General features: G+C 37.5%; 1 protein-coding gene across 2 annotated transcripts in view; it reads right to left on the bottom strand.

Moving 5' to 3' along the window:
* The window catches only part of UBR2 (ubiquitin protein ligase E3 component n-recognin 2), a gene marked incomplete at both ends in the record, with an annotated part of 51,285 nt that extends 29,255 nt beyond the window's left edge, over positions 1–22,030 (bottom strand). The window contains 15 exons of one of the 2 annotated variants that reach the window (XM_079550182.1): positions 224–407; positions 1,140–1,268; positions 2,269–2,368; positions 2,458–2,621; positions 4,882–4,980; positions 5,798–5,886; positions 6,688–6,795; positions 8,294–8,414; positions 9,548–9,610; positions 10,752–10,890; positions 11,545–11,672; positions 14,675–14,788; positions 15,967–16,045; positions 17,691–17,950; positions 21,947–22,030. In XM_079550182.1, the coding sequence (XP_079406308.1) occupies positions 224–407; positions 1,140–1,268; positions 2,269–2,368; positions 2,458–2,621; positions 4,882–4,980; positions 5,798–5,886; positions 6,688–6,795; positions 8,294–8,414; positions 9,548–9,610; positions 10,752–10,890; positions 11,545–11,672; positions 14,675–14,788; positions 15,967–16,045; positions 17,691–17,950; positions 21,947–22,024 (1,855 nt within the window). Of the gene's footprint in view, positions 1–223; positions 408–1,139; positions 1,269–2,268; positions 2,369–2,457; positions 2,622–4,881; positions 4,981–5,054; positions 5,154–5,797; positions 5,887–6,687; positions 6,796–8,293; positions 8,415–9,547; positions 9,611–10,751; positions 10,891–11,544; positions 11,673–14,674; positions 14,789–15,966; positions 16,046–17,690; positions 17,951–21,946 lie in introns of both variants that reach the window. The other variant, XM_079550181.1, reaches the window with a different exon arrangement.
* Positions 22,031–23,348: the final 1,318 nt, after the last annotated feature.

Below are 23,348 nucleotides of genomic sequence, written 5' to 3'. Positions count from 1 at the left end.
ACAAACACAGAGACAGGAGACAACCTCCTCCAGGTCTGAGACTAACTTCTCAAATGGTTGGGAACATTTTGCCTTTAGGCCATCAAACTGCTAGAAAGTGGCTAAAATACACCCAAACTTAGGCTCTCAACAGCCGTTGTGTGGTTCATTATATCCACACAAAAGCAAATTATATTCACGCAACATTTTCCATTTCCTGAAATATTTTTAAGCAAGTTTATACCTGCAAGTAAACGTGAAACTGGGAGGTGAATGCTGACTTTTTCCTGGGAAACACAGTATCTGATGGTCTCTACTGAATGCCCGCACATGCTGAGAACAATAGGCTGCTCTCCATCAGTAAAGCCACTATGACACTGCATCAGCACAGCCAGGCATTTCTTGTAAGCTTCAATTAACACTTTTTCCTAAAAGAAAGAGCACAGTTCACAAAGATTATGAAAAAAGCGGAGCTCTGACAAATAGCACAGTAAACAACAAGACATCTGACAGGTGCAAATAGGCTTTGGGTTTTTATCTGTATTAACAGTTATTAACAGTCCCTACAAAACTAAGATAAGGAACTCAATACTGATCTGAGTTACTGAGGCAGACATAGACCACGAAACACACTGAGATGTCTGACCAGAAAAAAAAAAAGAAACCAAGCAAGCAAAAAACAGTCGCAAGGCTTTTGTTTTTGTAATTATGGGAACTTCCTGAAGGTTTTCATGATCATGCTAGTTTAGTCAACTTGTACATTAACTGATAGTGACAGATTAAGGCCAGATTGAATATTTAGATATTCTAGGATCACTTGTTCCACAATATTTCACCATACTGAAGTTCTGAAATGCGAGAACTTGAAACATATATGCAGTAGAAACCTGACTTACAATCCTGCAGCATTACATAGATCCATGGCATGTTTCTCTACACCCTGTTCTTCAGTAATTATTAATTATAACCTAACAGTGTTGTGATGATCACAATTTTTTGATGTAGAGAAAGCATACTTGCACACAGAAGATTCTGACTTACGGTGCCATTACGTGTTTTGTTCAACTTGTTATACACACTGATGTTTCTTTTACCTTCTCATGACCACCACCTCCATTACCAAATATTCACACAGAGAAAACACTTCAGAAGGAACTTACATCTAAAGCACACCAGTCCTGCATCATTGAAATAACAAGTGTTAATTTCATTTGCAATGTAAATGCTGCTTCCCATTCTGGTTCCATTTCGATGTGTTGTCCTACTTGACGGGTTATTGGATCCATACCCTTAAAGAAAAGCATTGCACATTTCAACAACATTATCACTTAAATAGCTTCACGTTAGCCTAATTGTGGTACAGCGGTTACCTATTCTTACCAACATATTGCTGCTATAACAAGAAATGAATTATATATATCAAAACAAGAAAAAGAAACAGGAAGCATGGGAAATAAGAATATGGGTCAGGGCATTTTTCAGGTATTAGCTCTGTTATTAACACCTTCAAGTTTCTTTTCAAAAGATGTTTACATACATACCTTAATCATCTTAAACACTTATTTTGCTTTTTAAATGCATTTCCTAAGGACATATTAACAAATGCAGGTAAATGCTAAGCAAAGACTGAGTACCCACGCCTAATCAGATCGTGGTGTAAGAAACAAGAAAATCAACATTATGATATAGGAGAAAGTATATTCAAGAGACTGCCGTCAACAGGCTAACAAAGCTAGAACACTGAGATGGGTGTGAAGTGGCTAGTGAAGTACTGAAAAAAAAGTAATTCTGATTCACGTGTTACTGATCAAACTGTAAATCTGCTTTTGTAAAAGCTGTGCTGCTTTTAAAATACTCCTCTTAAGACAACACAGTATGTGAAAAGACTGAAAAAACCTCAGCAAAAGACACCTACTGCTATGGTACAGAAAATATATGCTTTAACACAAGGATCAACTCTGCTAACACTGAAGTAGTATCTGCATCTTTCAAAAAGATGGAAAATCAGTTAAAATGGGGCAGACTTTACTCATACAATTGAACATGTCTTGTCTGCCCATACAGCTCCTTTTGAATCACTCATCTTTTTTTACTGCCTCTTAAACAACAATAAAAAAATAAAAGTTGGGGGAAACATATTTCAGGAAAAAAACAATTCCAGAAGCTATATTGCTCTAAAATTATAAAACAGAGGGTACAATGAATCCCCTCAGTTTCTATATTATGATAGCTAACTTCTTGCTATAATCTTAACACAGTGCAAATTTTGTAACTCACAGATTTACATACCTGCATACATTTGAGTAACTCTAAGAAGGCATCAAAACCCTCTAGAAACTTGTGTCTCAAGTCTTCTGACCACTCAGTTGGCTTACTTATCAACACATACCTGAGTACATTAAAAACAGATACAAGTGTTAATTTTAATCCTGCTTTCTCTTTCCATTGATCAAATCAGCACATAGCTAATGCACTTACTTGAGATCCAGAATAAGACTTTGAACACGCCTGAATTTGAAAGCCTGCAGAGCAGTGTAACGTTCAAACTGAAACCTGCCTTGGATGTCACGGTGTCTTAAATGGTCCATAAAAGTTTTGATGATAGTGGTCATGAGATTTTCCTCTGTTATTAGCATTCGAGCCTATACCAAAAGTATATAGAAATTTACTGTGACTAACAGGCAACTAAACAAGAATTTCACATCGCACCATCAAGTTCAAAAAAAACACATAATATTTTATTCAAAATAGTTAAATTGATAATTAAAACAGGGGAACATACTAAAAGTCAGTCTTCCAAATATTCACAAAAGAAAAATGTATCCTGATCAGAAATTGTCATAACTCAGATCTCTCGTCAGTCCCCTTCTGTACAGAAATTTGACTATGATTAGGCTCCTGCTAACTTACGGATGTAATTATGAAAAAACATATTATCTTTCTTATAATTAACTTAATTAACTTGTGCCTCCCTTTAAGTATCTGTTGTCTCTTATGTAATTTAAGTATGAGCCCTTTGGGGTAGTGACAGTTGTTTTGTTTTTCTGTTTACAAAAGGCCAAGCACTATGGCAAATGGTGAGTTTTCTGAACTTCTAGGGAGCTATAAAGAACAATTTCCACATAGAAATTATGTGAGATGACCTTTAATTCCCATTGATGGCCTTTGTGTATTTCCACATGTTGCAGCAAACAAATCAAAATCCATCACAAAGTCCAGCATTGCCAGATGACGATCTGCCACACCCAGGCTAACTTAAGCCAACCCCGCAACAGTGTAGGGGGTGCTAAGAAGTGACTGCCATTTCCTACTTGCAAACTCCTCCAGAACTCCCTATCCTGCTGGCTCTCCAAGAAAAACTGTACCAGCTGTGCAGTTTTCAGGACCCAAGATGATGTTATCTGGGTGGCTAGTATATTCAAGAAGATTGGCTCCTCTGATCTACCACAATGACACTGCAGTTGTTGACTAGAGCTTCCATGTTCTACGCTTGCTAATGATACTCCAAATACAGACTTAAAAATGCTATCGTGAGGGAAAAATCTAGTGGTTAACGTTAAAAGTAAATTACTGTCAACACAACTAATTGTCCTTCAAACCCAGCAACCTCAGTTACTCGAGAGCTCAAAATCCAATTCTTAACATAAGTTTAAAAATATTACTGGGGGTGGTTTTAACATACCTCAACTTATTTACTCAACTAAGAATGAACGCAAAATGGGTCAAAACCTAGAAAAAAAGAATTCTTCCCTCCCATTTTATTTTCAGGCCATCACTCTATTCTATTTTCTATAAAATTAGCCAACAACAATTTGCTCTACCCTTGTTTTGCATGCTTTAGAAATAAAAAAAAAACAAACGTGTAGAAGTAAAACAGCAATTCTCCTCCTCTAAGGAAGCATTTGAAATTCCTATAAAATATTTATACAAACATATTCTGTCACCTCATCTGTCAAATGAAAAAAAAAAATTGAATAAAACTAGTTGGATAAATGTAAGACTGAATAATGGCAATATTCTTACAGCCAGCATCAAAATTAAAAGAGTTACACAATACTGTCCTGACCCATGGAAACAAAATCCTGAGGTTTCAGATTCCCATTAATAACATCCATCTCTATGAAATTGAAAACCAACTTTGCTCAATATCATAAAATGCTATTGTAATATTGAATTTTAGAGCTCAATAAAATTTGGGAGGATTGAGAAGCATTCACTTTTGAAACATATTTTAAAAAGCGGCTATGAAAATCCCAGTTTTATTTTCAGTACAGCTCCAATCATTAGTCTGTACTGCAAACAAATAGAGACTTTTTTGGTGACTGGAGCAAAGGAGCAAAAAAAGAAGAATAAGCTCAAGAATGATGGGTGGTATTAGTGAACAGTGAAACATAACTTGAAGTGCTGTAATAAAAATTAACTGGAAACCTGAAAGAAGACACAGACCGAAACAAAAAGCATCAAAGAAGTGCAGAATATCATGAGATAATTATTGCCTGCACTTAGATTGACTAGAAAATTAAGATAAACAAAGTGGATCATTTATAAAACTGTCCCCAAAAGGTACGCTCTGAAACTGTGATAAGCAAATCACAATGTAGATTTTTACAAACAGAAGCCACTAATTGTTACGAAGAGAAATGTAAATGTTGTGCGTCTCTGAATAAGCACTGAATACACAAAACACAATCCTAAAATACCCAGCCCACTCTGGGAAGTCAGATTTGATCTCTCCAGTGCAAAACTTCTTTAACTTCTAAACCCATAGTAATGTATGTAAACAGACTGACTCACGTGCAGTAGCAGTGCCCCACATTTCGACAGAAATCTGTGGTCTGGATCAAGAACCTCAAGTGGCTTTCAACAAACAAAGATTTCCTTTCTTGGTCTTTTAGTACTTACAAGAGAAGGCACTGTGAATATCTGTATCGAGAGGTCAGCAATTGAGAACTCTCTGTCGTGGTCATCTTTCATAAAATCACTCTGCAATCGCTCATAGTTCTATTAAGAAGGAGGCAAAAAGAGGCAAGGAGTGCCAACTATCAGTTTTAAAAAGAAAGACAAGCACTACTCACCAGAGTAGGTACAGTGAAGAGTTGGACAGACAGAGCAGCCACCGACACTGCTCGTTCGTGATCATCCTCCATATAATCTCTCTGCAACTGCCGGTAATTCTAAACAACAAGGGGAAATTCACCTCTAATCCACACTGACCTGATTTTTTAATTTAAATGTCTGCTCTGGGAAATTTTAATTCCACGATAAAGGGACGAGTAGCTCTTACAGATAGTTATATTAATACTTTGTACAAAAACCATAATTTATCAGCTCACAAGTGAGAACTGCTCACTCGTTTTCACAACAAAGGCTAATATTTTATTTCTTACACATACACACATACACAAACTTGTCTTCAGCAGAGCAAGCTGAATTTTGCATTGGTGATTTAAAGCATTTCAAGTACTACTTACTGCAGAAATACCAATCAGCATAACTGAATTCCAGCACAATTTTTTTTGGAGTGCTGTAAGAGATTATGCCTCAGCAATGAGATGCAATTAGCTCTCAAGAAGAAGAGCCTGCATAGCTGATGGTAAAGACAAAACACGTGAACTACTTTAGATCTGGGGAACTTGGAGAGTTTACCTTCTCACCAGATGAGATGCCATTTCAACTAATATTTTGAAGACAGAAATACATTGTTGGCATTTCAACTTCCCACATTCAAAAAAATAATTCTGGCAACAGTTTATTTGAAGTTCTACACGCTAACTAAACTCTTCACTAGAATGTTTAGGCATTTAATAAAGATACTTACTCTTGCAAAACGGATAGCAAAAAGCTTCTTATATTTCAAGTCCATAAGTAGACTGCTCATGAATAACTGGTGATACACATTTCTAGCTCCTGTCAAGAAAAAATGAATGATAAATGTCACTATTTTCTAACAATTTACTACAGAATCATTTAGAAATATAAACTTCTACAGAATGAAGCATATCTGCAGTTCAGAGCAGAAGATGCTCTGACCAAGTCTCTCAGGTGGTAGCAAAAAATGAACACAGAAAATGAAATGCTTCAAGCGGCATTATTTATGACTCCTCAAATAATACTGTCAAATAATACTCAGCTGCTAAATGAGAAAATAAACCAAGCGTAAGGCAAGTCAGGCAAACAAGAATGAAACTACTCAGAACAAACAGGATCTGGATGGCCTGAGGGGAGCCAAAGGGAAGCAGCTACATGTAAAGACCTGGGAAACGCAATAAATTTTGTCAGCTGAAACAGCTCCACTGAAAAGAAAAAAAAACAACCAACTTATCTAGCTCTGAATTTCTAATTTGTGTCTGAGCAGCATCCCAGAAAGTACTATCAATAGCAATAAGAATTAACAGCATGTAGCTTAGAAACACATAAGCATGTTTATATTTAATTCCTTAGGTCATTCAAGTCAAAAGTCATTCAATTATTTTCTCAATACAGAGTAACTATGAAAAACAAGAAGAAATAGAGAAATATTAATCTTGAAATAAAAATGTAAAAGTTGAGAATTATGTCCTCTTTACATGAAAGAAGTTATCCTAACAAATTAGGTAATCACGTCACTAACATATTACAGTAAAAATGACCACACATGTGGTAAGGGAAGAACATCATGTATAACATTCCTCAGCATTCTCCAAAAGCTTGAAAAAAAAAAAATCTCACCTTTCCACAGTTTAGAATCATACAACATCAGCTTATCCACAAGAGAAGAATTTTCCCCATCCGGTCCCTCCTGTAAACCAACCTGACACAATACTCGACGAAGGCCATCTTAATGAAGAGAAATGACAGAAGTTAGTAATAGCTTCAACACAAAACTTGTCGTTATTTTGATACACCAGAGTTCTCATAAGACACAACAGAAGACACCTGATCCTATTTCCTTGACAACCAGATAGCATTTCCTATTTTGCTGATAGAAACACAAATATTTGATACCTTGCATGTTCAGTACCAGCCTTATGGAACATAAGTGAACCTTATGAAAACTACCAGAGTGATTTGTTTCAAAGTTATCAAATAAAAGTGTGCTCCTTAGAAATGCTTCTAGCTTACAAATATAAATACTCATATATCAGGCTAATTTTAGGGTCATTTTTTTCTCAGAGTCCTACCAAAACTAAAAGTTCACATGATATATGACAGTTTTTTCTGCATACTATTATATTAAAATTAGTATTAAAATTAGTGACCTTGGTACCTGGCACAAAAAACATGGCACAGAACTGGGCTCAAAGAAATGAGAAATACAATGCTTGTCAACAGGTTAAATCAGAAGGAAAAAAAAAAATTTAAAGTTAAATACCTCTTAGTCTCCCTATTTATATCAATTATTCACCAGCAAATATATTGTTTGCCATCAACACTAGCAAGTACTTGAACAAACTTCTACAATAATTTTTCAAAAATTTGATTTACGTATCTTAAAAATAAGCTTAGACAAACTACTTGTCTATCAAAAATAGATGGGATAGAAAGATCCCATGCTTGGAATTTTGCCTTTTATTTTTCAAGTGAGAGTGTAATACATAATCTGAGAACCTACACAGAAGAATTCACGCGTCACATTACAGTTGACAGTGCTCCGCTGTTAATTCTTGTTAACACTCACAGATTCATAAAACACAGCGTGCTGGGGACTGTGCCTACATTTATATGCACTGGGAGTTTGTGGTAGCTTGATGCATTTTCCATTTATTTCCACTTATGCTCTGCATCCTCACAACTGTAATTCATCAAGACAACAGAAGAAATACACCAGAAAAAAAACACAGTCCCCCCCAAAAAAGTGCTGATGTGCATCTTTTTTTTTTTACTGTGCATACTGTTTCTTTGAAGAAACCTCTTTCTAAATATCTGATTAATACTTCATTGGCTTCCATACTTATCCTAAAGCAGCCCCCCACATTTTCTCTGTTGTTCTACTTACACAGCAACAAACCTGAGGCAACCACTTTCATCACCATCAAATGACTTCAGATTAATTCTGTACTGTCTAAGTAGAGGGGTTATTTTCAGCTTACTGCATTTATTTGAAAAGAACTAGGGACTGAAAAATAGCTAGTTGGCTTGCAGCATTTGACAGTGGTTCCCAGCTTCTGTTCAGCAACAACTAAACAGAAAACAGTATGTGGATAGAGCCTGACAAGATATTAATTGCTTTATCTTAAACAATGCATATCTGAAATAAGAAGGCGGCATTATGAAGAAAGCTGAATTCCTGAAGCAAATATTCTCTAGGCTTTCAAAATAGTTCAAGTTTGCCCACCTGAATATCCAATAACACTGCCAAGCCAAGTTAGGAGCTTCAGACCAAAGCTCTGATGGGCAACAATAGATGAATGCATAACCTGTACTTTCAATGGCTTTGTCTGACGACTGGTATTTCTCTTAAAAAAAGAAAAAAAGAGTTAATGCTTTTTTAATGAGGGCTAGCACACATTATTGTACAGAAACACAGCATTCCTATGATTAATTTCAATAACTTGTAATATTAATCCATATCCCAATGACTAACAACTAAATGGAGAAGTAAAAAATCTCAACCTTGTTTATCCCGTTAGTATTTGTATGACAATATTATGCAATAAGAACATATTTAGGCCAGTTCATTTTCCACTTTCTTCCTCTTATCAACATGCACATGGGCCTACTGCATTTTACTGATAAGCAGTCTCACAGTCTAAAACAACTGCACACATTAATTCCTCACAACAAGACATGCAACTCACACAGCAGCCCACCAAAAAAGAAACTTATCATCCACAGACTGTTTTCAAAAATGAAAAACAAGCAGAATTAGAAACAAGAATATCTCCTCATCTGTGGTAGTAACCTTAAGTTAGACATTACACACAAGTCATTTTTTCTTCAACTGCACAGGTGGCAAGTTAAATGAATTGCTTAACAATCTTTAAAGAGACTTTAGTGTTTTCAAAATATCTTCAAAATAGTTTGTCTATAAGTCTAGTTGCAGTATCACTTTTTCAGCAGTAGGAGCATTATAAGCAAGTTGTTGCACATCGTGAAGATCCCCAGTGCTTAAACCCTTGTTCTTACATGGAAGGATCCCATGATACGTATTACGGATACACACACATTCCCCAATATATGCAAAAACGTCAATGTAGTTTTGCACTTGAACTCAATCCCTCGGTTACAACTTCAGTGGTTGGGGCTACCATAAAAAGACAAACAATTTGATATTATAGGGGAAAAGTAGTTTAACTTCACTGATCTGAATTGATACATTATCCTACAAAACAACATTTTAAGTTCCTAACTGTTTTCTGAGGCAAAAGTTCCCTAGTAACTTACTGGAAAACGATTTTAGGTGCAAGCTAGACTACAGGAAAAAAGCAAGAACATGGCATAAAACTACATTTTGTAACCTATCCCACATGCATTGTAGTGTTTCCAATATTTTGTATTATATAACAGAGTCATAGTAGTAACAGTACCACAAAACTCTGTACAAAACCATCTTTCAGCTAGATGAGGAAAATAGGTAGATACTACTTACCACAATTACTGATTTTGCCTGATCACAGTACTGAAAGTCTCCATATCGGACAGACCTACGACCCTTTAAAATTTGTGAGAAAGTAACATCACCACCAGTTTCTAAGCAAGAAGTCCAAATGCAGTGTTTTACATTAATATAAAAGACGTAGGAAAAGTTTCAGGTGCAAGAGATAACTTCTCATTTTCACATCATTTTCATTTTCTGAAAGTGCTACATATAGTCAGATATTTGAGTTTCCAAAATGCATACAGTACTTTAAAAAAAAAAAAAGTTAAGCTATGCCATATATGCAATTCCATGTAAACAAAATTTTCTGTGTATATTAATTAGCACTTTTAAGGCACAGCTATTATTTTTTACTTATCAAATACTCAATCATAGTATTTTTCTTAAAATTTAAATATTTCAGATATTTCAACGCTTTTTAAAAAGCAGCGCTCCCACTGCCATCTTGAAAGAGATGCTCCTTGTTCCACTCCCTCCAAAAATGAGGCATAAGGAATCAAAACAATGTAAACGGACACATTTTCACAGCAACAGACTTATGTCACAAGTAACAAGGTGCAGCTGTCCCTAGAAAGTTACCCAGAAGAAAAGATGCTCTTTCTTAAAAATAATGATTATAATCATATGAGCCAAAAGACAAATGCAGCTGGGAGAGTGTTCTTGAGATCAACATACTAGTTAAAATTATACTCAGCACGTAATTTTTCTCAACTCATTGTTCTTTTTAAGTGCTGCATAAAATGCTTTACCTCTTCCTGCCATTATCATCTAACAATTATGAAAAAGGAAAATTAGATTTAAAAACCACAAACAGTTCCACGAGCACAGGAACAAAAGCAACCAATTCAGGATTTTTTTGTCTCAGTTGACAGCTGTTACTTCCTCCCCTTGTTTGAAGGGAGCACAGAGGATCTTCCAGCGTAAACTCCCTGGTGCGTAGTAAGCAGTGAGCTAAAGCTGCTGCCTGCCCTAGACAGAAAGGGCTAAGAAACACCCTGGTATCTGTGCTCATGAGACTTACTAGAACTATGCTGAAAAATATATTCAAACGTAATTTGGCTTGGTCAGTTAGTTAGGGCCTGACACATGTGGCTTAATCACATTAACTATACACTTTGAGAAAACAAACCAAAGTATGTGTAGTCATAAAATAAATGTTAGTGTGAGTATAAGTTCTAGAAAGGAATTTACTTACATCTCTATCTACTGTTGTTGCAAAACCAATAGCTTCCTTCTGCGTGCAGTTGACAGCTTTCTGAAGAGTATAAATAACTTGTTCATAGGTGTGGACTTCATCATTAAAGAGCATGCAGTAGTAAGTGTCACTCTTCTCACTTCAAAGCAAGCAATGAATTTATATAATTCAAAGTCAAAAACTATCAAAGTTACATAATTCAAATTTAAAAGATCAACTCCCGGTTTAACAATTAAGTTTTCCACCAAGCTGGCAACTCAAACCTGGGCTTCCTTTGCTACAGAGTTTTACTTAACAAGGACCGAACATCTCAATTCTGCTGGAAAGTTGCATGCTCCTAAGGAAGATAAGTCCAAAAGGAACAAAATCATAAGACAAAACTTAGGTCTGAGTATCACATTTGAACATCCGTTGATTCTGAATTGATAGTTTCCTACAAGGAGAACACATTTCCTTACAGAACAGCCCTGCTCAATACATTCTCACATAGCATCTTAAAAGTTTCAATGGCTTGGAATTATTTTACCATTTGTTCTAAGGATTTCACTGTAATAATATTTATTTCCAATGTGAGGAAAACAAACGTATCACAAAAATTATTTCACCATCCTTATAGAAAGAAATGGGATGTATATCACACCAATTAAAGACAGGCAATTATTTTAGTCTACTGTCTACAAAATATCCCTCACATAATTTTAGGAGAGAGATAACAGGATTAAAGTAAGAATCTATATTTCTATTGTAAATATGTACATGTCTTTAAAAGGAAAAGGACAAACACTACACTTACGTCATTTCTAAGCCAGGCAATTCATTTTCTTTTTCCCATGTTAATATGTCTACCGCATATTTAAAGGTGATAGCAAAAATATTATAAGCTCTTGCTACCATATCTTCTGGTAAGTGCACAAGAGGATCCTGAAAAAATAAACAGGAATTGAGAAATTGAGCGGTATTCAGAACAGGTATTTTAAAAAATCTGCATGCCTTTGCACCAAAGATGATGCAAGCATCCTTAATGGTGTCATCCCTAAAATAACTTCCCGCTTGAAAGGAACAGTTAATAGTCAGCTTGTTTTCTTTTCTCTGCTCTTCACAGAAAAAAAATAAAAAAAAAAAGATCAGCAAAGCAGTAATCTAGTATTCAATGTCCAAACATTAACTTGCCTCTGATCACTCAATTAAATTTTCACACTTCTATATTTTCACTTTAATCGTTCCCTCTTTCAACACCAGTTGAATTAGAATCCGCTTCTTCCACAATGTATTCAGAAACCATAATTAGAAATAACGGCTTTGTTCCACTTAATTAAGTGCAGAATACAAATAAATATGCATTTATTGCTTTCTTTCATATGTACTATGCCTTTAGAGGCAGAAGTCCTACGTACCAAGATTCTACAAACAGCACGTGCAGGGATGAGTTACGATGAGTCTCTTACACGCTACAGTAGGATCTGCTCACATGTCAGTCTTATTCACAGACATCTATTCATCTTTTGCATGGAAAACACACATTCGCGTCCATTCTGCACTCTCAAGGCTGCGCTCCACTTGTTGCCAGGGCACACACACTGCTGACTCACAATTCAACTTGCTGTTAACCAGAACCCCCAGATCCCTTCCAGCAGGGTCGCTCACCCCAAAATCTGTATGTGTACTCAGAGATACATGCTAAGGAAAATGAAATGAAGAGGAGGGAGTGCTGCCTCAGCTGGCAAATGGAGCAGAAAAAGAGAACCATTATAAAGTCACACTCACAGTTTCCTTCCCGTGACAGCTCTAGTAAGTTCAATCCTCTGTCAACTAGTACAAGCAACGCTACCATTCCCTTCCAAATCATTTCATGGGATTTGCTTATAAACAGACATCAACAACCTCTTCTCTGAGGAGTTTCTTCTTTTACTACTTCACATAAGATGTTATAAATAAAAGCAGACCAAAACACAATCATCAGCTCTCAAAGTTTAGATTCTCTAAACAGCTGCTGTTTCTTCTACAAGTCTGGAAAGGGAACACTGAAACACTCTATTCTGCTAACACTATCAGAGTAGCACAACTTGCATTCTAGGAATACATAGAAGCAAATTCTGTGCTTCACTAAAGTTTATCAAACCATACACAATAATCTTTTCTGAACAAGTCTGCATTACTTACAGCAAGCTCTTGATAGTTAGGAATTCACCTGCACTGTGAATTATATACTCTACCTATACTGTAAATTGTATTCATACTGTAAAAAAAAAAAAAAAAAAAGTGCATTTATACTGCAAACCTGTAAAGTTTTTTCAGCCATCCACACAATCCAACATTCTTTTCAAATATTTGCAACCACAAAATCATAATATCATTTGGATTGGAAGAGACCTTTAAAGGTCATCCAGTCCAAGTCCCCTGCAATGAACAGGGACACCTACAGCTAGATCAGGTTTCTCAGAGCCTGGTCCAACCTGATCTTGAATGTCTCCACGGACAGGTCATCCACCTCCTCTCTGGGCAAACTGTTCTACTGCTGGAAGTTTTACAGAAATGTTAATATCTGCCATTTCTGGGTTTTGATTCATTTAAAATGTATCTAGGGCATGCAGAGTAATCCATCACCAAAAGCAAAGGCAAACCTTACACAGCTGCACTGCCATTCCCAGCACTTTCAAAAAGACACACATCTGTGCAAAAAGAAAACAGGCTACAACACTGCTCAGCACATGTCGTCCCCCGCACACACTGTCAAATAAGCACTCTGGATCCCATCATTTACCAAGAAGAAACACACAGTCTGCTCAGTACCTTAGCTTTTTCACCATTCACAATACTGCCACCTTTAACTACCATAAGTATCTTTAAACATAGCACTAGTTCACCCAGGATTTCAGAACATCAGTATTCCAATGCTGTCCTGTAATGTAAGCTGCATGTAGACCAAGTAGCAAGGCCACAGGGCAATTTCTAAGCACTGAGACAGTGAGGACAAATTTTACAACTGTTGTCACTGCAATTCAGTTAGGGTTGTTTCACTTAAACCAAGAGATCAGCAAAATTAGTACAGAAAGTCTTCTTATATACACTCTTCAAAAGAGATTTCACAAATTATATTACATAAAAACAGCTCTAAGTGGCCAGACGAGAAGTCCAACTAGCTGCCATCATTCCTGAGATGTAATAAGAGATAGTTAGGAAAGAGTATAAGGGCAGAATACTCCTTTGGTCTTCAGTAACTTAAGACATGAAGATTTCTCAAGCTAAAGATGGTGTCTGTAATTTTACATAGCTATCAATCATTTCCTCCTCCTCAAACACGCAAAATAGCCTCCTGAACAAATATAAATTTTTAGCAAGACCAGTGTTTCAAAGCATTAAGTTCAACAACTGGAATTCATATCACATTGTTCTTGCTAGCTTCATTCAATGTATCCAAGTTGTTAAGCCATAAGAAATAGTGACCTTCCTTATTTACCTTCTCCATACCAAACTTTTAGCATTTAGAGATTCTATCCAATAACTCCATTATGGCATTTTGGATTCTCGTGTTTTTAATCTGAGCAAAGCTTTATCGTTCCAATTATGGCATTTCTGCAATGGCAGTTATTTTAATTAAAAAAAACTAAATCTGTCTACTTTACTTCGTAAGAATCAGAACATATGTTGTACAGATAGCTTAACTTGGCTTTTTCAAGCATGTGATTGCATACAGATTTTTTCACATTGAAGATTTCCTTCAACTTTCAGAATAAGACAGGAAAAGAAAAAGAAAACAGAACCTAAGCTGCACAGGCGCCTAAGAATATAAAAAATAAAGTCCTCGAGTAGAAAATGTCACTCTAAGCATCTCTAAGTTCATGCTGCTCATCTGAATGATTTCCCATATGCACAGGCATACACACACACACAGTTAACAGTATTTCAAAACGCAGTGTCTCAACCTCTTCTTCTGCAGTCTCTGAAGTGTTAAGTTCATGCTTCTGACAGTAAGGACCTTCTTTCCAAGCCTCAGTATCACCACAGTCGCAGAAACCTCCTCCACCCGATGTTGTCATCTATAATTATTCAAAACCAACATAGTTTATGTGAATATATTATGTATATATTATATATTATATATATACTATGTATATCACATAGTATTATGTGAATATAAATTATTATGTGCATATAAATATATACAATATATAATATATTATGTGCATATAAACATACACATGCATTCACACAAGTAGTCACGGCTAAACTACAAAATCAAGATCACAATATCCAATAGCTTTTTCCAGTACCTCATTTAAAAAAAGCACGTAAATGAAGCTTGTTTCTATGATGAATGAAAACTTCATCAATCTGCCTATGCTGAGAAGTTCAAACATCTCTATTCTCTATGGCTGTGCGGAATTAATGTGCAGTTTATGACAACACAATTGCAACGTGCAGTTTTTCTCAATTCATTAACTGTAATGCTACCTTTCCGATTTGGGATTCTCATGTTTTTAATCTAAGCAAAGCTTTATCATTCCAAACAGCACAATTACAGAGCGAGGTGCAGATGTGCTAGTTATAATAACAGGAGTTCTCAGAAAAACCTCATAGACTGTTCACGTTGTAAACCTTCATGAATACAGTAAGCAGTACATGAATGCTGCAATGGTTAAATACACTTAGTTTTAATAAGCTTTGGTTTTAAAGCAAATACCAGCTCAAATAAATAAATTTGATGCTCTTTAAATAACAACAAATAAACGATCCATACAAAAATCTTTTATTCACCTACATGTGGCAGAGAAATATAATCTATACATACAGGCACATCCTACAGTCTCAACTAAATTAGACAGCTGAAATAGCACGTGCTTACACTTTGGATACAAAGGTTTTTCAATACCTTCTAAAAATAAAAATAATCAAACATCAAGTTCAAAGCAAGTGAAAATGAAGACTAATGCTGTAGAACTCTCTGAAGAACACACATTAAAAATAACACACTCCTATTTGTAAAGTTAACTGTTGTGCAGAAAATTTAATTGCTCAACATTTTAGAATGATAACTTCAGAATTTACGCTCAAATAAAAACATTCAAGTTCCTGTAAGATTACTGCACAGACTTGATTCAAAACTTTTGTGTATCCAACATTTTGAAATTATGCATACATTCTTAAGCTAAGGAAGTTTCTCACACATACAGAAATACTAATGACTACCATCACATGTCCCACCAGTATTACTTACCCTGTATCGGTGCTCTCTATGAATACTTCCAAGAAAGCACTCCATGCACAACACACAAGTTGGGTCTACTGCACAGTCTCTGAAAACAGCAGGAGGAAAAAAAAAAAAAAAAAAAAAATTAAACAATTTTTAGCCTTGAATTGTCTACAAGAAGTAATTTTTAAGTATCACCAGTATGAGCCTTTTGACTACTGCCTATGTTACTCAAAGACAAAAGGGATAGGTTCCAGGGTGGGGGAAGAAATTAAATGAAAGTGCCTGTTCTCAAAAAGGAGAGGTTACAAAAATGTTGAGTAACACAGTAACATAGCCATAGTTTTCCAAGAGATGAGACAAGTATATAAGCAAGTGAAAAGATGAATTACAAATGCAGTACAGACAGATACACAATACAAAGCCAAATAAATTTTCTCAAGTACAGAGTACAAGCGCTACATCTTCAGCTATCAGAGAAGACACTATTTTTCTGTACACTGGAAAGAAAGACAGCACTCAACAGACTAGATCTGCTTCTAAGTTTAGTCCTACAAGCTTACTAAGCAGGTCCAAAAAAGCAACTTCCTCAGTCAGAGAATTGAAGAGCATAATAAAGCCCTGTCTACAAGCACTGTTGTATTAGATAGAAGCAAGGGGCTAAAACAATGAAGCATACAATTACACATTGTGTTAAACTGTCTCCCTAAGAAGCACTGAAAATACATGAAGGCAATTAATTTCAAGGCACCTTGAGATTAAGGGACTCAATTCTGCAGTGTAAAAACAACCACCCAGAGAATGAATATTATAACAGTTACTTTAAAAAACAAGAATTCAATGAAATAAATTATGTTCACAAACTCAGAAAAGTCTAACTCTTATTATTGCTCATTATCAGCTGTAAATCAAAGATAATTGCTAATATACAACAGAAAACAGCACCAGTTTTACATATTTGTCCAGTACTTAATTGAAAGAAGATAAGACTCCATCTTGACAGCAGCAACATAAAAATATTCTGTATTTACTCCTGACCCCAACTTAACAGAGCTCCCGTAGTTTTCATCAGCCCGTAAGAGCATTTAATCATTAACATCTTACTTCCTAGACTTCAATGCAATTTAACTTGAATTAGAAGGCTACCTAAGAGGTCTTTTTGTTTGTTTTTTAAATTCTTTGGGACCACACTTCACAAAAAAGTGCTAAAGAAACCACAGAAATTCCTTTAGAAGTACTAATAGATATTAGTCCCCGTCTCTACTTCACTACCTAGATTTCTTCATTCTTTTTTGAGGGTGTGAAGAAAGCACCTAAGAACATCTAAGAAAAAAGGAGTTTTCTCCCTGATCGGAGAGATCTAACATACCCCCCATTAAATCTCATCTACCTCATGTTGAGAGGCCTTAAAACACTTCTGACATTATGCACTTGAATTACATGACGTGCATCTGCCCACTTATTTCTGATTAATGCTCTTAAATCACACTGACAGTTCACCTGAACTACTTCTGTATTCTTGTATTTCTTTTGTACAGAAAACAGTCTACAAGATATTAATATTTTTTTCCATTTGCAAACCTGTAGTATGTTATTTTTGCCTGGTCCCACTTCTCATGAGAAACGACTGCAAGTTTACTTTAAAAATACACTGGAGGTAGTAAGTTTTCACTAGGATAATAAATTCCGATCACCTAAACTTGTTCTGTTCTTCACAGATCAGAAATGCTCAAAATGTTAATTTGAACTACCTGCAGGAATACGTAGGTTCTCCAACTTTAAAAACGCGACCACAGAGATGGGAAGGTTTGTTTGCTTGCTCCAGCTTTGGAAAACCAAATGCAGGATCTTCGCCACAAAGATACCATTCCATTGGTCCCAGCAACACATGTTGTGCCAGCATGTCTTCTCTCTGTGGGGCAGGGTTAGGACCCCTGCAGTAAATTTTTGGTACATAGTAGGCCAGATGCTGGTACACTTCCTTCTGAAGCTCATTTGCTTGCAGCCATTTCTTTTAAAATAAAAAGAAACAGTAAGCAATTCACACATTAATAAAAATACAAACCACAGTTCTACCCATCAGAAAGCTTTTTCCTGTTTCTAACTTATAAAACTAAGGCAGCATTACAAAACCCCAAGTGTTAAATCTAGAAGATTACATGAGAAAGCCATTCCGAAAGGCATCATTTGTTTAATGGTACACATATTTTATCCTTTTGACATATTGTGTTCTTTCCAAAAATGTAAGATTTAAGAGACCGAATTTTTAAACATTTTCACGAACGGTGAAAAGTTCCAACGTTAGCAGTGACTTTTAGAGCATGCTGGCTGTATTTACATGGAGTGCAGATGGACGCTGCCAGCTGGGGACACAGAGGCACAGCAGAAGCCTGGAGATGGAAAGAGGCAGGCAGAGACAAAAAGCCCAAGGAGACTGGCAAGCGCAGCACTGGGTAACTGTCCAGCTCTCATTTAATTACAACGAGCCAACTAAGAAAATAAAGGAGTTTGGGTTTCTCCCACGACCAAAATAACTTACCTGAATGACTATTTCAAGCATAATGATCTATGACTCTTAGTAGTCAATCAGTTAAAAAAAATAATCTGTGCTGACAGATTTTAAAAGCCACACTGCTGTATGCGCTGTAACCCACTGAGAAATCCATGATTTTCTCTAGTTTTGTCCCTCTATGCATCCCAGCCCTTTCTTGGCTTTTTTCTCCCCCTGAACATACACATGCACAAAGAATAAAAAATAATCCCCAAAGACATCATTTGTATTACTCCTCGTGGATTACATTTTTATGAAGGTCTAAATTGGAAACGAAGGCTGCGAGGCTTTTGAAATAAATAAACGGGAAGAGTATTTCCTGCAAGTGTGCCCTTATTAAATCTTGCATGATCTAAACAGCCTTAGCATGCCATTTCTCATTGTAAATACGACAATCAGATTTCCCCAGGCGATTTCAGATAAAGAATTCAGAATCAACCTGAAACAGCACATGAAAAGCAAGAATTAATTATACCAAAATAAATGACTTGCTCAATCAAATGCTGTAGCTTGATTAACTCTGAATTACTTAGAAGAACTCTTAAGAAGTCACGTTTGAGACAACACAGTGGTAAGTTCACAATATGAAGGTCAGCAGAGCATCTGGGCTATTTAAGGTGGTTGTGTTGTTCTTTTCTGGTTTTGTATGTCCTTCCTTGATTTTAACATATTGCAATGTTTTCATTTACTACACTGCTTTCTTTTTTCTGATGCAGAACTTCAAATAAATAACTCATATGTCAATATAGCTCTTAGTATACTTTTCTCAGTTCCCTTTTCTTCAACTTGAGTCCTTAAAATCACAACCAATCTATTAAATCTGTCTGTATTGATCTTGCAATGGTCAAAGCCAGGACTTTTTTCCAGGATTTTTTCCAAGTCAGTCCATGGGAAAAGCTTGCAAACAAAATCTAGCCATCTGAAAGTTTACATAGCGATTCTATGTTTCAGCATTACCACAAAGATACAGACAATACTGAAAAAAAAAGAAAAGAAAAGAAAAGAAAAGAAAAGAAAAGAAAAGAAAAGAAAAGAAAAGAAAAGAAAAGAAAAGAAAAGAAAAGAAAAGAAAAGAAAAGAAAAGAAAAGAAAAGAAAAGAAAAGAAAAGAAAAGAAAAGAAAAGAAAAGAAAAGAAAAGAAAAGAAAAGAAAAGAAAAGAAAAGAAAAGAAAAGAAAAGAAAAGAAAAAGGTTTAATTGCCAAGGATTTGATTTTTTCCCCCTATCTCGTGACTATTATCCTCTTCTTTCATCATTTGTGCCAAATATCTACTACTGTTAGGAAATGACACAATCATGCTGCAACTGACTTAGCCTCTTCCATGACTCCTATTCAACAAGATCATTTTCAATGATTTTCCATAGCATATACTAGTAATTACACTTGCGTTTTTCTCAGCAAAGTATGCTTAATTACAGCCTTTTAGTACTACATCACTAATTTCTGTCTAGAAAACTATATGATGCACATTAGTTACACTCAAGCAAGCTCAGACAAATACCTGGCCAGAAAAATATCTTGTTCCCTGAGTAAACGGCTTTCCCATCCCCAAAACTCTGGGAATAGTTGCCTGCAAGTTAGATGTGGCAATGCTAAATATCGTCACACCTAAATCTCTCTGTGGATCCAGATCTATAAACAAAACTGCACAGACATTATTGAATATCAGATCCCGGCCAAAAGAGTAGCAGAGGAAGATGGTATGGACTACTAGGATATGGAGACAAGAGCCACTCCAAGAGCTCCAGAAGGCAATGCAAAATATATTATGCAATATGTATGCATATCTAGGTGATGCTACTATCCTAAATCACTACCTGCACTGAAGTGCTGTAAAATTACTCAAAACTTCGGAATGCATTCTTTAATAAATACAATTCATATTTATCGAAGTTTTCTTTGCCAATCTCCCATCCTGAAGTTGCACATAAGTAAAGAGAACAGTCTATTTTTCTGAGAGAAGTTGTTATTAAGAAGTGGTGTGTATCTCTCATTTCCTCTCCCCAGAGAGGGGCAGCAACTTTTGACAGTCCTAACAACTAACCCAAGAAGCACTAACCAAATAACATTTATGTACACAAGTATCTAGTGGTCCATCCAGAATCCTCTTAAGTCCATAGTTGAACAAGAGATACTGGAGAACAAAACTTATAATACAAGTTGGGAAACAATTTATACCTTTTAACTTTTGAAAGGATAATTTCATTATGCTTTGTTAGTTGTATAATAGCTGAATAACATCTAAACAAATACCTGTGTTTTAGGTTAAGGTAATGCTGCAGATAACAGTATTTTTTTTTTAATCGTTGTTCTTCCAAAGTTTATAGTTATGATGTTTCAAAAAGAGCTTGAATAGCAAAGTGTAGTAACTGTTACTTCAGGCAGGTCTTCCTTTTGTTACTATAGCACTATCAGCAAAGTAACACCATTAAGAAAGGTGGTAGAAAACCAGAGCTAAAAATCAAGTGCAGTGTTTATTTACACAATCAGACAGCACCAGGAGCATTTAATTGCTAATACATAGTAAATCTGACACCGCTAGAGCTCTGAATTGTAGATTGTAATGAAGAATAGAAACAAGAGAGTTGATAAAGATTACGATGGCAGTTGTTCCTACAGTGAATTTGTAAAATCAATCCACTTAGTGGGCCTTTGCCTTGGGTTTATCCAGTGTGACCCAGAAAAACAGTTGCTGATCACACAGGCAAGGCAGCAAGGACTCAATTTGTGCTATTTTATGAAGTGTTTGATGGTATTTCTGGGACTAAGGGGAAGGGAGGCTCGTCCTGGACCTAAACCGGCTGGAATATAGCTAACTATGCACATTTGTCCCCTTAATCATAGCTTTTGCCTGTGAAGTAATTTTACCACGATAATAATCTGAATTATAACCTTGCCTTTTGGACAGCAGCTAAAGTAACTCAGGTCTTTCAAGACTTATCCTACGGACACGCGTTTGACACACACATCCAACTGCTCAAACGCACAAGCACCTAAAATCTAGTGCCTACATTTTATTAATATTTCCTACACAAGGTTCTCATCCTAGCGAACCTGAAGGCTGGCACAAGCTCTCACCCCAATTATCTCTTAGTCACGGGGAGGGCAGGGGTAGAACACCGTGACAGAGCTTCAGTTCCACAACGCACCCCCTCCAAGCGGCCCCCCGCCCCCCATCGCAGTTCTCTGGGTAAACACGGCTGCCGGGGACGCGGCAGAGAGCCGCCAGTCAGCGGCCCGTCCGTTTGGAAGGCCGAGAGCAGCGCGGTAAGGCACCCCGGCCTCCTCCCGCCGCTCAGGCAGCGCGCCGCAGCCGGGCAGGAGCGCCACCGCCTCGCCAAGGCCCCGCTCTCCCCCGCTGCCCCCCGCCCGGAGCACGCCCCGGCCCGCACGGCCCCTCCGTGGCCCCGAGAGCCGCGCCGCCTCCCCGCCCCGAGCGCTTCTCGCCCTTCTCACCGCGGCAATCTCTTCAGCCGAGCACTCCAGCAAGCTCTTGTCAATAGCCTGCACCTCCGTCTCGAGCTCCGTCGCCATCTTCTCCCCGCCCCGCCCCGCGCCGCGCCGCCGCCACGGAAGCGACGCCCGGAACCGGACCCGGCTGCCGCTCCGCCAGGGAACCTGCTTCCGCCCCGAGCGTCGCCGCGCCGTGCGCCGCCACGCCGCGCCGCGGGGACTTCTGGGAGCTGTAGTTTTTTCCCGCCGCGTGCCGCCTGCCTGCTCGTCTCCTAGGAGATGGCGCTCAAGGCCTGGGCTCTGTTGGGCGGGGGGGGGGCGGAGCTGTCCCAGAAGATAAATACCAGTCTCTTAAGTGCCGTGAACGAGATGGACATGGCCTTAAGGGCAGCGTGACTGGGTTCAAACCCGCAGAAGCCATATATCCTGTTCTTCAGCCCACACTCTGTGCCATCTCTGAGGCTGCTGCACACCACCCAAGCAGCAGTGCTGCTTCACGTTTAGAAGCTTTGCGTTAGAGCTTTGCATTTGCAACTTAGCAGAAAGTCACAAAAACAACAAACAAACATCTTGCACAAGACTATTTCGTTTTAGTTCATCAGCCTCTCTGCTTCTTACAAACCTGTTGTACCACTCTTGTACCCACAGGCCTGTCTGTGTGCTGGCTGTAACTACAGCCGGACCAGCACAGCCCGCAGACGTGCCTGGCACTGCTCACATAACGCAGGAGCAAAGCTTCTGTTTGCACATCACAACTTTCTGTGTGGAACCTTAGCATCGTTTGCAAGCTGGGCATTACTTCCATCCAGCATTTGCCATAAACCTAGGCAGAGAGAGGGCCTGCTGTACTGGAACCTGCACCAACAAATCGAATCATTGGAGTTGGATGGGACATTGAAAGGTCATCTAGTCCAACTCCCCTGCAATGAACAGGGGCACCTACAGCAGACCAAGGTTGCTCAGAGTCCCCCCAGCCTGACCTTGAGTGTCTCCAGGGACGGGGCATCGTCTCCTCTCTGGGCAACCTGTTCATATATCTCATCACCCTTATCTCTGCTTCCCACAGTTTACGCTCCTGAATGTTCACCATGCACTGGAGGTGAATAAACACACGGGAGAGGGAAAGACAGAGTTATAACTGCCTGAAGTACTAGCTGGAGATGGCCATATGTGTCGGCATTGCCAATGGGACTAATTTACAACAAAACTATGCAGTAAAATTGAGTTCTGGTTAGCAGCTGATACTCCTTAACAATTTTTAAACATTCCCATAATGCATGTGAAGAGTTGATTTTTCACTTTTACATCTCACTTCATTCTTATTCCTTCCCCTCACACTCCTCTCAGCTAATAATTTAAATATTGAGTTACCCAAGAGGCACATTATCTTCTTATCTGTCCAAAC

The sequence above is a fragment of the Tetrao urogallus genome (genome assembly GCF_951394365.1).
Source record: "Tetrao urogallus genome assembly, chromosome: 2".
NCBI classification, from domain to species: Eukaryota; Metazoa; Chordata; class Aves; order Galliformes; family Phasianidae; genus Tetrao; species Tetrao urogallus.
The sequence above is the reverse complement of the archived record's forward strand: the minus strand, read 5'-3'. Positions and strand labels throughout refer to the sequence as shown.